This window comes from Natrix helvetica (assembly GCF_964273705.1).
Source record: "Natrix helvetica genome assembly, chromosome: 5".
In the NCBI taxonomy this organism is placed as follows: Eukaryota; Metazoa; Chordata; class Lepidosauria; order Squamata; family Natricidae; genus Natrix; species Natrix helvetica.
In genome coordinates this window covers 33,898,993-33,918,075 of record NC_138551.1, presented here as the reverse complement: position 1 = coordinate 33,918,075, position 19,083 = coordinate 33,898,993, and the positions used below count along the sequence as shown (strand labels likewise).

The following is a 19,083-nucleotide window of genomic DNA, read 5'->3' as shown; positions in this document are numbered from 1 at the left end:
CACAGGAGAGAAGCTCTAGTGAAGAACGACACTGAGGAAGAGGCTCTTATAGACCAAGCAGTCGCTTGGTGGGTTTTGTGGTAGGCTTTCTCTGCTTTTTTATCTTCAGCCTTGAGCCCCTCAAGGAGGTCAGCTGGGAGGACCGAATTGGAGATAAGTGAAATGATGGGAGTGTCCACCTGTGGCAACTGTAACAGCTCGTCTAATTTACTCTCCACCAAGTAGAGATTCTTGTCCACCCCGCTGGGATTGGTCAGGGAGCCTGGTTGGCCCACTGCCGCTGGATTACGTTAAGAAACATGGTAGGTGCTGGAACCAACTCCTGCGCCAGGGTGGTCTCATTAAAAAGACCCTTCTTCGGGTCCTGAGAGTTTGAGGTGGAAATGACCCCCTGGGTGGTTACACCCAGTTGGGTCGAGGCCTTTGCCTTATGCAGTATTGACTTGAAAATAGAAGGGTGGAAAAGGCCCGTAAAAGCAGGTTTCTCAGGAGGAGGGTTCTCATCCTCCTGAGCAGAAAATTCCTGCTCATATGCATTATCATCCTCCAGGGCTGATTCCTCTGTGGCTATAGAAGTGCCCGGAGACGGAGGGCCAACAGTTTGTTCCTTTGGAGCAGATCCCTTACTAGTCCTGACCTGAGTGGTTTTAGAGGCCTGGAGCTTCTTACGAATGCCAGCCCCTATGCCTCTCTCAATAGCCTGCTCAATGGCCCTTTGAATGTAAGCTGGCAGATTGGATCATCTGGACTGCCTGATGGCTCCAGCCCTTCCCCTTCAGGGTGACTAGGAGTGATTGGATCCTCCTCAAGCTCATTACAGCCAAAGGGGCATATTTCCTCCTGGATCAAGGTGGACTCTGGCTATCCCAGGAAGGCTGCAGGCGAAGAGGCCTGAAACACCTCCCCCAGAGCCTGTGGGAAATTACACTGCCTTGGAGATCCCTGTGAGGGCTGGGGCGTTGGGCTGGGGTCCCTGTAAGGCTGTCCAGAAGAAATGGACAGTTTCCTGGCCCTTTCAAAGGTTTATTCAAGGGCCTTGTGTCTGCGGGCCTCGGCCTTGGACAAGGCCTTGCCACCCCTGGGGTTAGGAATCCCCTTCCCTTTGAGACCCTTGCTTCCCTTTTCCACCTCAGGTGGATTTGGCCTACTGCGTTTCACTGTGTCCACGACGTCCTCTGGCGCTCCTTTGGTCTTCTCTGCCATCTTCAATCATTAGAGCTGGAAACAGTAGGCCAGGAATAGGCGCGAGCATTGTTTAGTGGCTGCGCGCCTCGCAGATCTGTCCAGGAGACGGGAGTATACAATACAATAGCAGAGTTGGAATGGACCATGGAGGTCTTCTAGTCCAACCCCCTGCCAAGGCAGGAAACCCTATACCGTTTCAGACAAATGGCTATCCAACATCTTCTTAAAGACTTCCAGTGTTGGGGCATTCACAGCTTCTGGAGGCAAGCTGTTCCATTGATTAATTGTTCTGTCAGGAAGTTTCTCCTCAGTTCTAAGTTGCTTCTCTCCTTGATTAGTTTCCACCCATTGCTTCTTGTTCTACCCTCAGGTGCCTTGGAAAATAGTTTGACTCCCTCTTCTTTGTGGCAACCCCTGAGATATTGGAATACTGCTATCATGTCTCCCCTAGTCCTTCTTTCTATTAAACTAGACATACCCAGTTCCTGCAACCGTTCTTATGTTTTAGTCTCCAGTCCCCTAATCATCTTTGTTGCTCTTTTCTGCACTCTTTCTAGAGTTTCCACATCTTTTTTACATCGTGGCGACCAGAACTGAATGCAGTATTCCAAGTGTGGCCTTACCAAGGCATTGTAAAGTGGTATGAACACATCACCTGATCTTGATTCTATCCCTCTGTTGATGCAGCCTAGTATGCCCCAAGGGGTCAAAGCTCTCCCAGGCCGCTCGTAGGTGTCCTTCCTTGGGAGGAAAAGCCTTGCCGGCGCTCCGAACAAAGGCTAATCCCCCCCCCCGCGGCGTCTCCGCGCTGAGGGAGAGAGGCGCGAAAGCTGGGAAACGGCCCGATAGAAAAGCGCCCCAAAACGCGCTTGTAATGGCCGCCATGCCTCTCCGGAGTCCACAGGAGCTGTCTGCGTTGCTCCGAGCCTCCGTTGAAGTCTTCGGGTGAGCCCATGGGCGATTTACAGCTGGGGGGAGAGAAAGCCTCCTACTCCCCCCCCGCGCTCGCCAGCACCCGCTGGACAAGCGCCCACACACCGCAGCTACTTGCTAGCTTAAAGCCGTTACTCCGGACTCCCTCAGCCTGCGAAATCAGCAATCTTTACAACGCGGTTTATTTTACTCTATCTAGGATGACAAACATAAAAAAACACTAACTAATTTTGGAGGTTTTCAGTTTATTTGTCCAAAGACTGAGGAAGTTCCCAAAAACGTGTCCGAACTGAGCTGGACTGAGTTTTTGAACTGGTCCTCAATGAGGAGAGGAGGCGTGGCCAAAAGAATTAACTCAGTCCTTGGGCGAGTAGACTGAATTTAACCCATGCTTGGACTCTCCAAGCAGCGCACAGGAGAAGCATTTATTTCCCAGCAGAAAGATTAGCATAAATTACAGTTATTTTCCCAGTTCTCAGCTAAGATGCAATGCAATTTGGTTGCCACTTCTGAATATTGTAATTTACAAAAAGCCAACAGATGTTATATTTATCTCAAAGTCATTGGGACAGCAAAGAGCTGTAATAATAATATAAGTGCATGATATTCTCACAGTCAAGCTAAACCAAAAGCATACAATGGCTTTTAAGGCAAAAAGTAAGCATAAGTAAAGTCTAGAGAGCTAGAAACCAATTAATTTTGTCCGGAGCAATGAAATGAATTATTGGAGTAATTATTGTCTATTGAAATGATCTGATTAACAGAATAATGCAAAGATATACTAATGAAAGCAAATGTAAACCAATATAGTCATAGATTGGTCTTAAGGTCTGGAATGTTTCAGAAGTTCAATACTTTTCTCACCAGAATTCTGATTTGTCAATCATAATTATAATTCTAAATCAATCACTGGCTGGATGTTGAATATTGTATTAGCATAAGTAATTTTCTTTTTTAAAGGAATAAAATATTATTAAACTTATCAAGAGCATAAAATACAAATGAAAACAAAAATCATAGAAAAATGGAAAAAAGGAAAAGAGAGAAGGATGAAGGGGAAAAATAAATAATAAACATAATAAATAATTTTATTCATAGGCAATTTTCTAATCTAGTCAATGGAGGAAGCTTTTAATTCTAAAATAGCAATATGTTTCTTTAAAGAATATTAAAATAAAAAAGTTTTAAAACCAGTTCAAAATACTTTAGAATCGTTTAGATTCTAGTGTATGTATACAAAAATATAAATGGAAAAGATTAAAGTAAAATGATGTAATTGTTAATTATTTGAAATTTTTTCCATACAGTTCAATTACTTCCTGAAGGATTAAGATGAACTCTGCAAGGGTATTCCACTGCTAGAAAATTAACACTCACATGCTGATTCTGTATTAAGATATCTAGCTGAGGTTCAATTGGAATGTTGAAAACAACACGGATTCTGCCATCTGAGATTACATCAGTGGAATCTTGAACCTAAAAGAAATCATTGATACACATAAGTTCACAATGGAAAAAATGTCTTCCAAATGTTTATATTGATTATATTATTATTATTATTATTATTATTATTATTATTATTATTATTATTATTATTATTATTATTATTATTATTATTATTATTAATCTAATTTATATGCCGCACCCTCTCCACCAAGGGACTCGGGGCGGCATACAATTTATTACACAACACATAAATAACAAGGAGGAGATATAAAAAGCAATGTACAACACATAATAAATAAATAATCAGTTAATTAAAAACAGCAAAATGCAATTAAAAACAATTAAAATACCCAGAGTCAAACTTAATTTAAAATTTTATCCAGAGGGATTAGAAGATAGCTATAATTCAGGCCAGGCCGGCTAGTTGGAACAGGTGGTTCTTGAGTTTCGTGCGGAAGGAGCGGAGATCGGTTGCTGTCCTAATGTCGGGGGGGCGGGGGAGGTCATTCCAGATAGCTTAACAATTATTCAAATTAACAGTCTTGGAAAGGGTGCTTTATGGCCTGTAAAGCATTTTGGATCATTGTACTTACACACCTCAGTCATGCGATTACATCTGATTGTTTGACAACTTGTTTACATTTACAACCAGTTGCAATCACCCTACAATCATGTGACTACCAATTGCAATCTTCTCTGACGGTTTCCATAGAAAGTCAATGGGGTAGACAAAAGGAAAGATTGAAGAAACTGCTGACTGACAAGGAGACCTTATCTTTGAGAACTAAGTGAAAGAGTTTCTTACCAAAGGATTTTAGCTCCATGCCTGCTTGACACAGAGCTGAAATTCTTGGAGCCTGCTTGCATGGAGCTGAAATCCTTCGGCATAAAGCTCTTTCAGTCGGTCCTCAGAAATAACAGATAACGGGGAGCCAAAATCAAGCAGGATTTTCAGTCCAAGTGGAAAGGCAGCATGATAAGGTAAGAAGTGTGGATGTTTCATGAGGGTGGGGAAGCTAGTGCAGGCCACAGTCTCTTGCTGCTCAGGAGCTGAAAATCCCGCTTGGATTTCAGCAGGGAGGATTTTCAGTTCCTGAGCAGAAAGACCTGTGCATAGTCTGCACCAGGCCTCCCCCGACCCTTGCACTCCTTACCCAAGACAAGTATAATCAGGAGTGCTAATATTATAGACATTAAGTGAAGCAATCATGTGATTTCTCACCTAACTGCTTCACTTAACATCTGACATTCCAGTCCTAACTGTGGTTATTCAGCATCTTTTCTGTGAAGAAAAGAAGAGGTGGGAATATTATGTACATTGCTTGGAGTTCTACAAAATGAAGACAGGGCAGAAATATAATGAATATATACATTTTAAAAAGAGATGAAGACAAGTACGAAGTCATATATTCAACAGGCAGGCAAATGATAACTAAAAAACAAACCAACCCTAGATAACCATTTGATCTATTTCTGATAGTTTAAATTTATGAAATGAATCTGATGGAAGATTATTTTGAAACTCACTTCTCCTGTGCAGCCATAGTAAGGTGTTCCTAGCATGAAAACTGTGCATCCAAGAGGGAATAGGTCATCCAAAGTTTTTAGTTTGGAGAAGTGGCAATCAAAAGTTTTTATATCCTGTCAAAAAAACCCAGAAAGATACATCACATTAAGACAATCCACACTAACAACTGTAATAATGCTTGCCAATTATCTATTTTAAAACTGCAAGTTTTATTCTTCAATGAAGATGAATACATTTAGGACTTTCTGTTAAATAATGTTCATCTGTTCAACACAGTCAATATCATCTTAAGTACAATACATGACAAAAGAAAATGGTAGTGATAAGAAGGGGAAGGTGCGGTAATATTTCATGACTGTAATCCTACTGTTTATGACATATAGTATGATCAGAGGATTTTCTAAGTACTACTTACATATAAAGAGGTTCTGGACCTCAAGGTAGTACTGTGCCTTTGTTTTATTGAATAGATTGATGTATTAGGAAATGTTTGATTGGAGACCTTGCTGCTAAAGGAGGTGCCACTAGTTACTAAATCTGAAATGTCACATACTTTTTCCAACAAAGACAGTGAATATTGGCTCAATCTGCCTCAGCCTGTTCCTATTTAAAGCAGTGATTTATCTTATGGATATTTTTGGTCTAATTTCATAAATTACTAGCTTCAGATTTTATCACATTTCAGTTGGATTTAGGTAAAAAAAATCTGAATTACCCATTCCTAAACAAAGAATTTATTTTGCTTCAATCATTCCATCAGAAATTTCTATGTGGGTTTAGATCTAGTTGTGTTACATAACCCACATTTGGATATATTCAGGCCCTGGATAGATACTTTGACATGGAGAATATAGGGTTCAATCCCAAACACATTGTTTCTTGAAAGATTGGGGGTTGTTTGTTCCTGAGATTTCAAAGCAACCCCAAATTATGACATACTATATTCCGTGCATCATGCTTCATGGCTGTATTATGGTTCTTTTTATCAGCATGAAGTGCTTCATATTCTTAAAATGTTCTCATTAATGCCATGATAGTTCCAAAAATTTGCTAGCAGGTGGCAATGTGCTTTCCAACCAAAGCTGACATCTTCCCACCACTATTTTTTTGTTCAGTTTTTCTTTCTGTAGCCATGAATATAAATAATTCAAGAGTGGCACGCATGTTTTACAGTCATCTTGGACTTATTTATAACCTGAAGTAGTGTATGCCTTGCTCTTGAGATATTCTTTTATTAGATTGCTATTATTGGGAATAATAACAATGGTGCTGCAGTCCTCTATTTGAAAACCATGTTCCTGAACATGGATTGATAAAGCCTTGATCACATAGGTAATTTACAGCTGGATTACAAAGAGTTATACAGGGTTCATATACCTCCTCTCCCTACAGTACTGAAGAATGTTGTTATCACAGTATATTTCTCACTGGATACAGCACTCTTACAGAATTATAGAACAGCATAAATGAAGGCCTCTGCATCTAGATTTATGTATCTGGGTACATGTCTATGTAAATATAAACATGCATACGTTTCTAACAAATTAAGAAGTTAAACATAAAAATATTTTAAATTTGAGCTGTGCTAATAAATATGGATTCCTTGAATTAATAGATATGTAAATAAGTATAACAATAACAAATTTGAAAAGATTACCTTCACAATTGTCTGGTATGCAAAAGGTAGATTTTGCTTGGACCACTGTTTTTCAAAATACACTTCACCGTTTTGATTTAACTGATATCTACTCCCAGTTAGTAATTGGGCATATACAATTATAGATGTTTCATTTATAATTACTCCTTTTCTTCTTTGGTAGCTGATAAAAAATTATACAGTAAATTAGAATTTGCATTTTTTAGAAATGACACTAGAAAAATCATTTGGGGGAGTGGGGAGTCAAGCAAATACTAATAAAATCCATTAATTTAAACCTATCACTTTTTCCAAAAGTTTGCAAGAGTATGCTGGATTCCTAAATTAGACAAAAATTAATAAGATTACTGATAGCCACTTTTCTAATAAACATTAGAAGTGGATTATGGAAACTAGAAGAAAGATTCTGTAGAGATAATACCCATGAAGCCTTAAGGTCTGACAGGGACATGAGGAAACTTCACTCATCTTCATCGAATCCAACTTCCCATAATATATATCCAGCATATAGTTTGACTAAATAAGGGGAGTATGTAGCTGTGTCTGTTGCCAATCTGAAGCCAGTCTGCTTCACCCAAATGGTGGCATTCTGACCTATAAATAAGTTTTTCACGAAGACATTGAGATGTTCTGGGATTCTCATTTTTATGAGCATAATCTTTATTGTTTTGATTACGAATGGTCTGTACACCGCCCCGAGTCCCTACGGGGAGAGGGGGCGGTCTATAAATTAAATAAACTAAAACTAAACTAAACTAATAATCTACTATGCAACTTAATTTTGCTATATGGTCTCCAAACAAACTATAAATCAGTTACAAACTTACTGTTCTGAAATTCCCTGGATTTCTTTTATCCATATATTATTTTCCTTTTCTCCAACAAATGCTACTTTAGTTGGTGGCACAGCATTTCCCCTATAAAGTTTTTGGGTTCCAGGATGCTCCTCCATATAAAACCTTAAATAAAATCATTCAGTTAGTTTAAAATAATAATTTTAAATTTTCACCTCAGTTTAACATCATTACACAAGTTTAAGTATCTTGAATTCAGTCAATATTGATGAAATTCTTGTGTTCTTTGAATTTGCTTTCCTGAGAGCTTTCATGATCAATGCATGGGAGAATTATTTATATATAGAAGTTTGCCTTTCCAGTCCTGACTGGGGTGTAATTTTTTTGCCTTGATAATTCCTTAATTAGGGTATTGTTTCTTCCCTAATTGTTTATCTGGTATTGTTTTCTTATCTTTTCTTATTACCATATTTTTCGGAGTATAAGACGCACCTTCTTCCCTCAAAAAAGAGGCTGAAAATCTGGGTGCGTCTTATACACTGAACACAGCATTTTTTTGCCTCCTGAAACCCTGTCCCCTCACCAAAATGTCTTGCATAGCTTGTAGGAGGCTTTTTTTTGCTCAATTTTGCCTCCCCCCCAGCCCGAGGAACACTGTATAAGCTTCCTAATGCCCTTTTATTTGACAAAAACAGGCCCATTTTTGGGAAACACTTGCTCATTTTTGCCCCCCCTACCCTTGCAGGAACACTCTACAAGCCTCCTAAAGGCTATTCATATCCTTTTTTTTTGAAAAACAAATGGGCCTGTTTTTGTGAAAAACAGGCCATTTTTGGGAGTTTTGCAGAATGCGAAAACTTTTTTTTTTAATTTGCCTCTTCAGAACCTTTGTGCGTCTTATATTCTGGTGCGTCTTATACTCCGAAAAATACAGTATGTGCTGCCTCCGGAGCCTCCAGAGTCAGATAGCAGTGAGGCAGAGGAACAGGCTCCCCGTTCCCAGTGAGCATGCACAGAGCTGCCAGAAGGCAAGAACAGCTAAGACAGAAGGAACGACTCGGAGGTAAGACTTGGAGGTAATTGGCCCCTCCCATAGGACCAAAAGGAGAAGCAAAGGCACATGAGCTTTTGCAGGAAGCAACTTGGTTCATGCTGGTCAGTTCACCTTCTGAAGCTCCGTTTTCACTTTTTACTCCGTGTGACCTTGCCAAGCTAATTGCCAATTAAGTCTTTGGCAGTGTGTCAAGGAAGATAAAGGTGGGTGCTTATCAGCCTTATCCGGAAGGACTTTGGCAGCCTATTGTAGGACTCTTTATAACTATTTACAACTTAATTCACAGCCTTTGAAATAAAAAGAGGGTTTTGGGGACTAAGCGTGTGCTTTTTACTGTATCAGGAAGCCTAGTCAGAACAGGCTGAGAGGGAGTAATTCAGCTGGCTTTCATGCGTAAAGTGGGATTAGAACTCAGTCTCCTGGTTTCTAGGCAAGTACCTTAACAAATATATTATTTGTCAATGTCCTTAAGGTTCTAGGTCAGGGGTGTCAAACTCACATTGTCACGGGGGCATCACGTGATGTATTGGGACTTTTTTCCCTTTTGCTAAACTGGGCAGGGCTGGAGCCAGCACGTGACGCATCTGGCCAGCGGACTGTGAGTTTGACACCCCTGTACTAGGTGAAACTGAAATTAATTTGCTAGTAACACAAGTTGAAAGTAAAAAAAACATTTTTGGAGCTTCTTCCAATTTTGTTTTAACATGTTTTTTTAAAAAAATTCTTATAGACTCTTGTTTCAACTATCTTCTGACAATTAGCCTTAAAAGATACATATATAGAAGTAAATAATAACTCTTCCAAATTAGTCTCTTACTTAGTGTCACCATCAGATACAGCAACAGCTCTTGCTTCCTCAAGATGTGGCCAGTTAACAAAGATTGAATTCCCAAGTATCAAGCTGGCTACTTTTTCTATATCCTACAGGAGAAAAATAATTGTTTAGTGCAGCAAAAAAAAATTCCAGCCCTACATTTGTATATCAGGCTACATAAACCTTTTTTAAAAAATTAATAAAATGGCTACAAGCAGTCTTCATGTAACAACTTCCTTTTTAGATCGTTTGAAGTTATGATGATGCTGGAAAAGCAATTTTGCAATCAGTCCTCACTCTTATGAACAGCAGTGTCATGTGATCAAAATTCATGTTTTTCAAATGGCAGGAATTTATGACCATGGCAGCAGCCCATAGTCTTGTGATTGCCATTTACATGCTTCACAGCTGGCTTTCCACAAGCAGAGTTAAAGGAGAAGCCACCAATAAAGTTGCAAGTTGTGGTTATATTATATCTTAACAATTTAACAAATGATGTCATAAGTCCAGTTCAGTCATATGATGTCTCACTTAATGACCATGTTGCTAAACAATGGAGTTTCCAGTCACAGTTGTGGTTGTTAAGTAAGGATTACCTATAATTAAATTTAATAATTAAAAGTACCTTTTGTTCTAGTTAGATTATGTTTATAATTACCAGTATTTATGAATAATTTCATAAATGCATATATTACTTTAAAAACACACGGTGCATATTCTATTTTTATATGATTTAGATTTGTCAGTGAAACAAATGTAAAATATGCCTTATTTTAAACCTTCCTAGCAAGATTGTCACATTAGGCACTCTTGAAACTATTATGCAATCAACAGGCAAATACATCAGATTTTCGATGAAGAAATGATAGTACTAACAACCTCAGATCTACAAATGTGTTGGCTATCTTTAGGGCCACTTTCTTTTGTAAAACTTATTCCCAGGTCCGCCAAGATGAACATAACCTCTGCCTTCTTTTCACATCAAATATAGATTTAAGTCAGCAAACTAGTGCTGCAAGAAAAAATGTGGATTTTCTTTTGGTGACAAAATGATATCCAAAACTTAGCATTTCCTACACAATGGAATCATTGTTTAACATGCAGAACAAGCATTAAAATAGCATATTACTATACCCTTTCAAGTTATCACCAGTACATGTGGTGGAAAGACAAGACCTGTAATGTCTCTTCCAAAAAGAACAAACTAAGGTGACTAGTTCCTCAGATCAACTCAATTATAAATAAATCAACAGTCAAGGAAATCAATGCTCAGGTAAGTATCACTCATTATTTGCATTATTTTTTCCATATAACTTCTAGCCAGATTCTTTTAGTCTCAAACTTCTTCCCAAATTTTGCCCACAATATTATCACCATACTATTTTCAAAATGAAGTTATCAATCCCGAATGGCATATACTGTTGACTTAAATTCAATAATATGTCCATTAACCTCAGAACTTACTTTACATATAGTAGAACTGTGGATAAATCATGTAATGATGATTTGTGTTACTTAATTGAAGTACATCTCCATCAGTGAATAATCTCAATAAACTCTCAGACAACTTGGATTATCATATCAGACTCTCATACAGGTTTTAATTAATGTTTTCAAACCAGTTGTCTAAATTATGCATTAATAATGTTTATTAAATTAAATTAATTGATTATTAATGTGGTGTAATACAGGTAACATAAAACTCTGAGGCTGAACACTGAAATCCAAGCTACAAAGAGTATTATTTCTACAAAACAAATTTGAGAAAGCTAAATACTTACCAACTCTTCTGAGTCTTCTGCAGCTATAATTTCCAGTATCATGTTTTCTCCATGACTGCTTTGCTGAAATACTTGCACTCCACTTTTTTTCAGACCAAACTAAGACAAGGGAAGAAAGATGATATATACCCAAAAAGGAGAATAGGAACAAGAACAAAATCCTGGGAAATATCATAATAATGCTAGGGATCCCAACTCCTGAAAATTCCTCTGCTACATGTGACATACTCATATATTCACATATGAATATATGTGCATATTACACAAACACACAAAATATAGGTTACACTCATAAACACAAAGCATATATAGTTTTGATGTATATATTCATGTGTACCAAAACCACACTTCAGTCAATCTGTCACTAATAGCTAAGGGCCATAACTAAAATAATTAAAATGAAGTTATATCTAGTTCAAGCTGCGAGTATATAAACAAGCCAACTGAACCCCATAGATGCATCGGTTTCAAATCCATTCAAGCTAACCTCACATTCAGAAACATAGAAGTACACCTACATACATTCTCTTTTGTCTTTTTAGCAGAAATAGCAAAAAAAGAAGAATGAAGATGGGCTTGTGAGAAAAGATAGCTATGCTGGGGAGAAAAGAAAAAACGAATTTGTATGGAGGGGAAGTGAGATGATATAGAAATGGGCAGGGCTGGTTAGAAAAAGGATACATACTGTATTACCAAAAAAGTAGCTTTGCAAAGTCAAACTAAGCTTCAGAAGCATATCTTTTTTGCAACAGCACTATTAGTCCTTTGTAATAATTGATTACAAAGAGCTTCTTCTATTCATAACCCTCCCTCCCATTCACAAATATACTAAAAAACATATTCTTGCATATACAATTAATAACAGCCATTAGGTTTCCTACATTAAAAAACAAACTACTGAATGAAAACTTGCATTTTACCTTGTGTTTAATGTGTTTTAGAGTAGGAAAGCCACAAAAATATAACTTCTCAGTATCTAATTGAGTTATTTTATTATCAGCTATATCCACATGCCAAGCATCCATAGACACAGCTTCACACCTACATAAAGAAAGAAAATAAATTAAACTGCAGATAAACCAGTAACCAGCATTAAAGGCAGACCTTGAAGATATTGATGTTTTGGGGGCGGAGGTGGGATAACAACTTTGAACACAAGTATGCAAAATAATAATGCTAAAGCCAAGAGCTTTCCTATATAGCTATGGGTAGTTCTCAACTTATAACCATGATTGAGCCCAAAATTTCAGTTGCTAAGAAAAGGTAGTAATGTAAAAAAAAAAAAGCAATAATTCATTTATATAATTTCTTAAATATTCTTAATATTCTGTGTTTCCTTCAGAAGTTCAAGGTGGTACATTTATCCTTCCACTTTTAATTTATCCTTATAACAAAATTTTATAGACTTACCTCGTACGACACTTTTCTATGGAAAGGAACTTTTCTGGCCATGGTGATAAATACCGGAATTCTTTATCTCTATCATAGAAGTACATTAGGCATTCACTGTGTCTATTCCTTTGCTTTTCTTCTGCTTTCAATAATTTGTTGCCTGGTGCCATGGCTTCTAATAATAGTTTCTAAATTAAAGACATAATTTTGTAATTATTTAGAAACCATATACTTTTAGAATCTTAAAATACTGGATTGGATCAGATTCAGATTTGATCTATATCAATGGAACAAGTTACTACAAGGTCACGTGCCAGGTATCTACTAAATTTGCTAATTTAAATTTATGCTAATTTGTCCTGCTGAAATGAATGACTATTAAATTAAAATCATTGTCCCTTGTAATATTAATGACATTCATTATGATACAGATTGCCTATTTCCGTATACAATACCTTATTCAATTTTAAGATCTGTTCAGTTAAATTGGTATTGAACAGGAAAATACCAAATAAGAATCATACTTAGGAGAGATATAGAAACAAGAGGACACATGTGATAAATACTGTAATAATAAAATAAAAATAATAAAGGTCTCACCTCATCAATAAATGGGATTAAAACTACAGCTTCCCACTCTTGTTGCTTTCCATTTAAATCTGTTTTAAATTCTGTTGGATAATATTCAATAATGGGAGACTCTTCACCAGTCATTAAATGCTGAGAGATAGGAAAGGAAAATTCATATTATTTAAACTTTATATTAAACAGGATGACTAATATAAAAATGAAATGTACATGGCAGAAATGCCAAACAAATCAAAGTATGGATCAATTATGTAATAATAGTACTAAACTAATATATCTATATACAATAATATGAAAAAATAAGTATCTCTCATTGATTTTTTTAACTTTTTCAACATGTTTCAATATATAGATATTACCCTGCTTCCCCAAAAATAAGACCTCCGCACATAATAAGCCCATGCACTAAAATAATCCTTCCTCCAAAATATTGCAACACAGCAGCAGCCATGATGTGACCACGCTTGCCGCCCCCTGCACCTCAAAAATAACAAGACCTCCCCGAAAATAAGGCCAAGTTCTTATTTTGGGGGTCAAAAGAAAATAAGACCGTCTTATTTTCGGGGGAACACGATCTTCATTTCATCAATATTAATAAAGGGAATATAATATAATAAATATCACACATCATTTACATTTTCTACTTCACTGGGTTATACCGTGTTTCCCCGAAAATACGACCTGTCCTGAAACTAACACCTTGCCACATTTTTCACGTGGGCAAAAATATAAGCACACCCCCAAAAATAAGCCCCCTGGACAACCCCCCTCCAGCCAGGCACAGCACTGCTCACTGCCTAGTGGTATCCCGAAGGCGCCAAGCCGCAGGAGCCAGGGGATGAAGGTGCTCACGTTACTTGGTGCCTTCGGGATACCGTTAGGTTGGGGAGTGGCGTTCTGCCTGGCCAGAGGGGGGAGTTGCTGGGTGGCTGCTCCCTTGCGAACTGGCTCCCGAAGAGCCAGGCACAGCCTCAGAGGCGAAGCAGCCACCCGGCAAAGCTCCTCTCCAGCCGGGCAGAGCGCCATTCACTGACCTAGGGGGTATCCCTAAGGCGCCAAGGCACATGGCGCTCTGCCCGCTCCCCAACTCCGGCGGCTTGGCACATTCGGGATTCTCCCTAGGTCAGTGCATTGAGGACTGCCTGGCTGGAGAGGGGGGTGGGCAAGCGCCTGCTCCGCCCCTGCCACACTCCGAGCAAAACTTCTTCTCCGGCTTCCAAACCCCAAAACTCGGCTGCCAAGTCTTCTAGCAGCGGCCGCTTTAGGAGTGCGCTCCATGGTTGTGGGCCGGCTGCTGGAAGACTCTCTGTCCGGAAGACTCTCTGTCTGGCAGCCAGCCCACAACCACAGTGCGCATTCCTAGAGCGGCTGCTGCTGGAAGATTCGGCAGCCGAGTTTTGGAGTTTGGAAGCCGGAGAAGAGGTTATGCTTGGAGCGCAGCGGGGCGGAGCAGGCGCTCGCGCAATCCCCCTCTCCAGGCGGGCAGAGCTCCATGCACTGACCTAAGGATTATCCTGAATGTGCCAAGCTGCGGAAGCTGGGGAGCGGGGCAGAGCGCCACATGCCTTGCGCCTTAGGGATACCCCCTAGGTCAGTGAATGGCTCTCTGCCCGGCTGGAGAGGTTTGCCGGGTGGTTGCTCGTGAGCCTGGTCACCTCATGGCTGCTTCGCCCCTGAGGCTGTGCCCGGCTCTTCGGGAGCCAGTTCGCAAGGGAGCAGCTGCCCGGCAACTCCAAAACAATAAGCCCTCCCCCTATAATAAGCCCAAGGCCATATTTTGTAGGGCAAAAGAAAATAAGACCCTGTCTTATTTTCAGGGAAACACGGTAGAATAGAACAGAATAGAATTCTTTATTGGCCAATTGTGATTGGACACACAAGGAATTTGTCTTTGGTGCATATGCTGTCAGTGTACATGAAAAGACAAGATACATTCGCCAAGAATCATAAGGTACAACACTTAATGATAGTCACAGGATGCAAATAAGTAATCAGGAAACAATCAATATCAATCTTAAGGATACAAGCAACAAGCCACAGTTATGCCGGCCTAAGTGGGAGGAGATGGGTGATAGGAATGATGAGGAAACCAACAGCAATAGCAATAGTAATTGAGTCTTAGTGAACAGCTTGACAGTGTTGAGTGAACTATCCATTCAGCAGAGTTATGGCATTCGGGGGGAAAACTGTTCTTGTGTCTAGTTCTCTTGGTATGCAGTGCTCTAGAGTCGTTTTGAGGGTAGGAGTTTAAACAATTTATATCCAAGATGTGAGGGGTCTGTAAATATTTTCATGGCCCTCTTTTTGACTTGTGCAATATACAGGTCCTCAATGGAAGGCAGATTAGTAGCAATTGTTTTTTTCAGCAGTTCTAATTATCCTCTGAAGTCTGTGTCTGTCTTGTTAGGTTGCAGAACCAAACTGTTCTGACCTAGGATTCTTGAGACAGTAAAAAGCCCACATTTCTCCCCAACCTCCTCTCCATTCGATTCTGCCGCCAGGTCTGCAGGCGACCAGCGGACCACAACACAACACACCAGTTATAGAGGTGCAGATGACAGACTCAATTATTCCTCTGTAGAACTGTATCAGCAGCTCCTTGGGCAGTTTGAGCTTCCTGAGTTGGCATAGAAAGAACATTCTTTGTTGTGGTTTTTTTGATGACGTTTTTGATGTTAGGTGTCCATTTTAGGTCTTAAGATATGATAGAATCTAGAAATCTGAAGGTCTTTACTGTTGATACTGTGTTGTTTAGTATTGTAAGAAGTGGTAATATGGGAGGGTTTCTCCTAAAGTCTACCACCATTTCTACGGTTTTGAGTGTGTTCAGTTCCAAATTGTTGGTTGTTCAACCTCCCGTCTGTATACGGATTCATTGTTGTCTTGAATGAGACCAATCACTGTTGTGTCATCTGCAAACTTCAGTAGATGGATCGTTTGAGATGAAGTCATTGGTATATAGAGAGGAGAATGGAGAGAGCACACAGCCCTGGGGGGCTCCTGTCCTAATTGTACAGATGTCTGATGTGATTTTGCCTAGCTTCACCTGCTGCTGTCTGTTTGTTAGGAAGCTTGTGATCTGCTTATAAGTGTGTTCAGGTACCGCTTGCTGATTTAGTTTAATTTAAATAAACTTAAATGCAAATTTTGCATGTGGGCAAAGCAAGAATACCTCTACATTTATCACAATGTCAAATGTAATGTAAATGAATTAGATCAGGTGCAAATGAATAGAATCTCATTAAAGAGGATCTGGGAAGAACATGTCTTATTTAAACACCAGACATTTAGTTTGATTTGCTCTTTTTCAAAGTATATGGTATCACCATGCTTATATCGAAAGAGCTCTCTGAGATCTTTAAAAAGGTTAGATATCTATGAATCTGGAAGAGCATTTTAAAAGATTGCCAAACAAGTGAACATTAACCATTCCACTGTCTAGAATGGTTCCATTTGTTTCATCTACAAGTGAAAAGATTCCAAACAAATGCCAACTTGCCCAGACTAGACTGTCCCAGAAAGTTGAGACAAAAAATATAACGCAAAATGCTGAAACAAGATGCTAAGAACTCCAGAAATTGATTCATGACCTAGAGGTAGCTCTCATCACCACTGATTTCAAACGATTTGAGTCTACCACTAGAAAGAAGCTAAATAAATTAGATCTACATGGGAGGTATGTCAGTAGGAAATTTTTGCTGACCTGAAAGAAAGGGCAAGACTAAAATCTGCTCATGAACATTTAGGCAACAATTGGGATTTCTGGAATAATGTGCTCTGGACAAACAAAACAAAAATAGAGTTATCTGGCCATAGTACCCATCAAATACAGCAGAGGTGTCAAACTCAAGGTCCGCAGCTGGATGCGGCTCTAAGGATGCTTAGATCTGGCCCATGGACCTGCCCTGGAAACAATGAAGGATCGGCCTGCGTGCCTCTGCCAGTGAAAACGGAGCTTGGGAGGGCCAAGCGCAGCCCTCCTGGGTTCTCTTTTGACTGCGACAACCCTTAGCTCCCTCATGAGCTCTGTTTTTGCTGGCAGAGTGCTGCCCCCCCCTTTCCCCAAGGTCAAACACAACCCTGATGCAGCCCTCAATGAAATCGAATTTAACACCCCTGAAATACAGTATTTCACCAGAAGAACGTACTACCAATTGATGTGGAAATGTTATAGTTTGGGGCCGTTCTGTTGTATCAGATGAGTTTACCATCATAAAATCCACTATGAATTCTTCACTGAATTGGAGCATGCTTGAGGAGAACATGAAATCATCTGTCAGAAGACTAAGGCTCAAAAAAAAACCTTGCAAAATCACATTGATCTTAAACATTCCAGTAAATCCACCAAAAGGAAGTTTGGAAAACAAAGAGAAATGGGTTGGAGGGGGGGATTGATAAGGCCAAGTCAATGCTTGGATGTAAATTCCATCAAGATGCTGTGATGATTTGAAATGGGCTGCAAGAAACCCCTCTAACATAATACATACAGGGAAGAGTGGGAGGAAATTCCTCCTGGTCAATGTTTGAGATTGGTAGACTTCTATAATAAATACCTACTTAAGGTTGCTTCTACCCAAAGGCAAAACAAGCCAAGGGTCTACTTGCTTATTCCAGATGCAAAATTTGCATTTATGCTTATTTAAATTACACAATGAAATAAAAAATATAAAAGCTACGTGGCATTTGTTATACAACTTTTATCTATCAATATTATTAAAATAAAGATCAAATAACTGCATGTTGACATATTCCAAAAAAAGTCAAACATTTCAAAAGGGTATTTACTTTTCATATGAGTGTAATGTGAATGAATTAAAATTCTCCTTATACATACCAATACAAATGCATGCTTTATCAAAATATTGCAACCTACCTGGTAACATTTTGGTAATAAATCTTTGCTAGCTGCAGGAAGTACTGCAAGAAGTTGTTCAAATGGCATAAATGGTTTTCCTAAATCTAAATGAATCTTCAGTTCACTGATATTGCAAATATCTGAGAGATAAGGTGCATAATGGAAAGGGTAGTACCTAGAAGGAAGTAATATGTTATTTCAGTTCTTTAAAGTGCATAGATATATGAAAATTAGTATCTTGAGCTTATTCAATTAAAGAGCTGAAGGTAGGAAAAAGACATCTTAAATAACATGTCATTTGAGTGACAATTCAAGTAACATAATTCTGAGAGTAAGATTGAGAAAGAATTAGAAGGAGATGGCTTTCTAAGGTCTTTTAGTGTAAAAAATTAACCTAAAATATATAAGTATATGATATATAATTTATTTTATAATAATTATCTTACCAGCTCCATGATTGAACCCCATGATAGTAATAATGCAATATCCACTGTATTGCCTGGACGTAACATTTTGCCTGGTCAGCCAGAAAGTCACTAAAAAAGAAAAGCCACAAATACATACATGATGGACAGAAATACGAAGTTATGCATTTAAAAATAACTAAGCAACTGTGTCCATCAAGCGGCTGGAATATTTTGACAAGTTTTTCATAGCAAAAGTTTACAATACTTTAGTGCTAACACTTACTCTGAAACAACTTCTACACCCATCTTTGTCATATAATATGTTCGTTTGTATTGTCTAAATTCTGCTTCAAACAAACCCTCATCTTCCAGTTCATCTTCTACTGCTGCTAAAAGACACACAAAATTGAACAATGCGTTATTTAACTATTAACACTATCCATACTGTTAGACATTGAAACTTATATGTCAAAAAAATCTGCAGAAAATACTAGTTTTTAAAATTGACATGGTATACATTAAATGTGTTAAGATATAAACAGCTCTGAAAGGTCTTTGAATATTAGTAGCTCAGGTTGGTAGTTATGATGTTAGTTTGAACTCCGAGCTTGGTGATTTGGTTGCAAACGTTTCGTCCCCATTTGAGGTG

At 38.7% G+C, this 19,083-nt stretch overlaps 1 protein-coding gene across 4 annotated transcripts in view; it reads right to left on the bottom strand.

Annotated features, from left to right (window-relative positions):
• The window catches only part of XRN1 (5'-3' exoribonuclease 1), a 79,223-nt gene that overhangs the window by 39,798 nt on the left and 20,342 nt on the right, over nucleotides 1-19,083 (bottom strand). For 3 of the 4 annotated variants that reach the window (XM_081954429.1, XM_081954427.1, XM_081954426.1), the window contains exons 12-23: nucleotides 18,718-18,823; nucleotides 18,474-18,563; nucleotides 18,046-18,202; nucleotides 13,185-13,304; nucleotides 12,603-12,772; nucleotides 12,113-12,233; nucleotides 11,193-11,291; nucleotides 9,415-9,518; nucleotides 7,577-7,708; nucleotides 6,750-6,912; nucleotides 5,092-5,205; nucleotides 3,496-3,594 (exon numbers count right to left, since the gene is read on the bottom strand). In XM_081954429.1, coding sequence (XP_081810555.1) covers nucleotides 3,496-3,594; nucleotides 5,092-5,205; nucleotides 6,750-6,912; nucleotides 7,577-7,708; nucleotides 9,415-9,518; nucleotides 11,193-11,291; nucleotides 12,113-12,233; nucleotides 12,603-12,772; nucleotides 13,185-13,304; nucleotides 18,046-18,202; nucleotides 18,474-18,563; nucleotides 18,718-18,823 — 1,475 coding nt within the window. The remainder of the gene's footprint in view (nucleotides 1-3,495; nucleotides 3,595-5,091; nucleotides 5,206-6,749; nucleotides 6,913-7,576; nucleotides 7,709-9,414; nucleotides 9,519-11,192; nucleotides 11,292-12,112; nucleotides 12,234-12,602; nucleotides 12,773-13,184; nucleotides 13,305-18,045; nucleotides 18,203-18,473; nucleotides 18,564-18,717; nucleotides 18,824-19,083) is intronic. The other variant, XM_081954428.1, reaches the window with a different exon arrangement.